Genomic DNA, 4,394 nt, shown 5'->3' with positions numbered 1-4,394 from the left:
GTGGCCATAAGGCCAATGGGACTCCACTGCAGAGTGTGGCCCAGCAGGGCAGGGAGGTTCTCCTGCCCTCTGCTCTGCCCTGACGAGGGCACAGGTGCGCTCAGCACTGCTCCCTTCAGCTCAGCTCTCTCCTGCAGTTACCCCGGGCTGCTCATCGTGCCGCAGAGCATCCAGGACAACACCATCCAGCGCATCTCCCGCTGTTACCGCCAGAACCGCTTCCCTGTGGTGTGCTGGCGCAACTCCCGCACCAAAGCCGTGCTGCTGCGCTCGGGGGGGCTGCATGGGAAAGGTGTCGTGGGCCTCTTCAAGTCACAGAACGCTCCCACTGCAGGTACCCATCCCCTCACCCCATCCTGGAGCAGTGCCCCATCTCTTCTCCCTGCCCCGGCGGTGCGGTGACGCTGCCTGCTTTCCCCCAGGCCCCTCGCAGACGGACTCCACCAGTTTGGAGCAGGAGAAATACCTGCAGGCTGTCATCAATTCCATGCCCCACTACGCCGACGCCGGCGGGCGTAACACGCTCAGTGGCTTCACCTCTGCTCACATGAGCAGTGCAGGTGAGTGGGATCGGCTCGGGGGCTGCGGGAGGCTCCTGCCCAGGGACCCCCGGGGTCCGGTGCATCCCACAGTTGGAGCTACTGGGTCCCACATCCGTGATTGAATCAGCTCTGTGGAGCACCTCCCTAAGGCCGGAGGTGGGGATGGGGTTTGGGGAACCCATTGGCCCTACATCTGGGAGCTCCAGGTTGAATCCTGATCCGGGGGGGGTGAGCTGGGGTGGAGCAGACCCCGAAGCCAAGCTCTTGCACCCAAGCTGGAGCATGGGGTCTGGCGCAGGATGCTGTGGTAAGTGTTGTGTCCTGTGCTGTCTGAGCGGCTCTGGCCACGCTCCATTATCATCCGTTGCCAGTCCCTGCCATCCCACCCCATCATTGCTACACTGAGGCCAAAGGGATCGTGGGAGCACCCAGCAAGGGGCTCCTTGCTGCAGGAAGAAAGGGAGTTGTGGTCACAGAGGGATGGTGCTGGGGTTTGGAGAAGCACCGGGTGCTTCACCCGGTCCAAAGTGCCTGCATAGCGCTGGGGCAGAGCTGCTGGGGCAAAGCTGCTGGGGCAGAGCTGCTGGTGCTGAGGTCTCTGGGTGCTGTTGTGCTGTGGCTCCTGCTTGGTGGCCCCCGGTGCAGCCCCGTGCTGTCCCGCTTGCCTCTGAGTTCTTTCCATGCCCCTTCCCCTCCGAACTGAGGGGGAGCACAGCAAGGTGGGTCCCGCAGCATGCAGGCTGGGAGCTGACGTTCTGTTGGTGCTGCAGATTTCTCCGACAAGAGGCAGCCTAAGCTGGGATCGCTCATGAAGCAGGTGATGGGAGGGAAGGACGAAGGGCCCGGTACTATTAGCCGTGGAGGTGAGGACGTGCGGTGAGCGCTGCCTCCCGGGCAGCAGCTGTAGAGTAGATGCTCCCCCCTGTGCTCCCCCAGAGCTCCAGGGTGTGGGACAGCTGCAGGGCGGGCGGGAGGGACTGTCTGCAGCCCCCCCCGTGCCATCTCCATCCCATTCCTGTGTGCCATCTCCATCCCATATCTGTCTCCATCTCATCACCCCCTTCCCTTCCACCCATACCCACGCAGCGAGGGAGCGTTGGTTCCGCTCCTCTCCGCCCTCTCTGAGGCCGCTTTCATCCTGTGCCCCCCAGGGCTGGGTCACAGAGCCAGGGTCATCACCCTGTCCACCCCCAAGTGCGTGTCGCCGAAGGGCCGCGAGTCGCCCCGAGGTAGGGACCCGCCGGGCCTTAACCCCGCCGGCTGCTAACCCACCGACTGACCCACACCCCCCACACACCACTAACAACACCCAGTAACACCATAACCGCACCACCCGAGCGCGGTGCCGGCGGTAAGTACTGCCCCACACCGCCCCGCAGGTTTGCTTTGGGCTCTGCACGCTTCTGGGTGGTGGTGGTGGAGGAGAGGGGCTGGCCGCAGGGCACGGCATCGGCGTGGGGCACTGCCTGCACATCACAGCACCCAGCAGAGAAAGGAGCGAAAGCAAACCTGCACCAAACCTGCACCAAACCTCGCATGCGTTCTGTGGGTGCTGGCGTGTGGTCGGGGCGCTCGGCCGTCGCTCCACGGAGAGCTGCTCACCCATCCTGGTGGCCCCGAACGTCCCGTTTCTGGGACCCCCTCAGTGACAGCAGCTGTCCCGCAGGCAAATGGGGCAGCATCCGGGCCAGTGGGCGTATGAGCAGCTATGCCCTGAACGTGGAGATCGGCTCACGGCTGGCTGGGAAGGACCTGCTGGGTGCCCAGCACAATGGCGCGCCCGCCGAGGCCAGCTTCCTGCGTCAGCACCGCGCCTCGCTCTACATCATCGGGGACAAGTCGCAGCTGAAGGTACCTCCTGAAAGGACGTTGTGGCAAAGGGGGGGTCGGCCTCTGCTCCCAGGGATGAGAGGGGATGGGATCACGGTGCGCTGGGGAGGTTCAGGTTGGAGATTGGGAACAACCTCAGCTCTGGCACAGGATGCCCAGGGCAGTGGGGAGTCCCCGTCCCTGGGGGGTGTTGAAGGATTTGGGGACGTGGTCATTGGACGTGGTAGGGATGGGTTGGGGTTGGACTGGTGAGGGCTTCTCTCACCTGAACGATGCTCTGCGCCCTCAGGGGGTGAAGCCAGACCCGCTGCAGCACTGGGAGGTGGTGCCCATCGAGGTGTTTGACGTGCGGCAGGTGAAGGCCAGCTTCAAGAAGCTGATGAAGGCCTGTGTGCCTGGCTGCCCCTCCACAGACCCCAACGTCGCCTACCTGCGCTCCCTGGAGGAGTCTGAGTGGCTCTCACAGGTCAGTGGCTCCTGGGGGCTGTGCAGATCCCAATCCATGCCTGGCACAGGGGCTGCAGTTGGCTGCTGCAGGGCTGTGGGCTTTTGGACTCCCTTCCAACCCAACCATTTTATGGGATTTTGACCTTTGAGGACCCTCCCAACCCAACTATGGGTCTTTGGTCTTTAAGGACCCTTCCAACCCAACCATTCTATAGGTCTATGATCTTTAAGAACCCTTCCAACCCAACCATTCAGTGGGTTTGTGGTCTTTAAGTCCCTTCTAACCCAACCGTTCCATGAGTCTGTGACCTTTAAGGACCCTTCCAACCCAACCATTCTATGGGAATTTGACCTTTAAGGACCCTTCCAACCCAACCATTCTATGGGACTTTGAGTGTTGAGGACCCTTCCAACCCAACCATTCCTGTCTGTGACCTTCAAGGACCCTTCCAACCCAACCATTCTATGGGACTTGAGGACCCTTCCAACACAACTGTTCAGTGGCTCTGAAGTATAAGCAAGCCATCTTATGGTCCTGTGGCTCTGTGATCTTTAAGGACCTTTCCAACCCATCCATGCCGTGATTCTGTGAACCAAAGGCTGCAGGCAGGGTCTGGGTGCTCCCTGTGGCATCGCTCAGCACAGGGTGGGAGGACACAAAGCAGGCAAGGCCACTAAGAGGAACGAAGATGAAGTGACCCAGAAAGTGTGTGTGCCAGCAGCTGCTTCAGAACTCCATTCAGCTTCAGAGCTGTGGGGCCCAGCCCCTCTGGCTGCTGGGCTGCCCACAGCTGTGTTCTGCAGATCCTTTGTGCTCTGCATCGTTTGGCTCAGCTGTTTCCAGGAAAAGGGGCTGTTTCGCCTCGCGTCCAGAGGTTTCCTGCTCCTGAGGAGCTCCTGGTTCTCTTGTTGGCAGATCCATAAGATCCTGCAGATTTCAGTGCTGGTGGTGGAGCTCCTGGACACGGGTTCCTCTGTGCTTGTCAGCCTGGAGGACGGCTGGGACATCACCACACAGGTAGGAGCCCTGCAGCCACTGGATGCTATGCCTGTCTGTTTTAAGCTAAAAGAGGGGAAATTTAGGTAAGATTTTAGGGGGGAATTCTTCACTATGAGAGCAGTGCAGCCCTGGCACTGCTGTCCGGATCTATGGGTGCCCCATCCCTGGAGGTGCCTGAGGCCATGGATGAGGCCCTGGGCAGCCTGAGCTGGTGGGGAATGCCCAGTCCATGGCAGGGGTGGGGCTGGGGGGGGTTACTTCCAACCCAGCCAATCTGGGATCCTATGCCTCTGTGATCCATAAGCACCCTTCCAACCCACCTATTCTGGGATCCTATGGCTCTGTGATCCATGAAGTCCCTTCCACCCCAACCATTCTGGGATTATATGGCTCCGTGATCCATGAAGTCCCTCCCAACCCAACCAATCTGGGATCCTATGGCTCTGTGATCCATAAGGACCCTTCCAACCCAACCAATCTGGGATCCTATGGCTCTGTGATCCATAAGGTCCCTTCCAACCCAACCAATCTGGGATCCTATGGCTCCATGATCCATAAGTTCCCTTCCAACCCAA

The 4,394-nt window shown here is 60.4% G+C and overlaps 1 protein-coding gene across 1 annotated transcript; it reads left to right on the top strand.

The window, feature by feature from the left end:
* Positions 1-137: 137 nt before the first annotated feature.
* Positions 138-3,837, top strand: LOC122191272 (myotubularin-related protein 5-like; the record flags this gene model as incomplete). Its single annotated transcript, XM_042891506.1, has 7 exons — positions 138-334; positions 423-560; positions 1,313-1,405; positions 1,694-1,771; positions 2,209-2,393; positions 2,662-2,838; positions 3,736-3,837. Coding segments are annotated over 7 exons (970 nt in total), but the record flags the coding sequence as incomplete, so codon positions are not given.
* Between the last annotated feature and the right edge of the window lie 557 nt (positions 3,838-4,394).

This window comes from Lagopus leucura, unplaced genomic scaffold (genome assembly GCF_019238085.1).
Source record: "Lagopus leucura isolate 7727_CA_CO unplaced genomic scaffold, USGS_WTPT01 60196-0_obj-0_obj, whole genome shotgun sequence".
Taxonomy (NCBI): Eukaryota; Metazoa; Chordata; class Aves; order Galliformes; family Phasianidae; genus Lagopus; species Lagopus leucura.
This window is presented reverse-complemented; position numbering and strand designations above follow the sequence as displayed.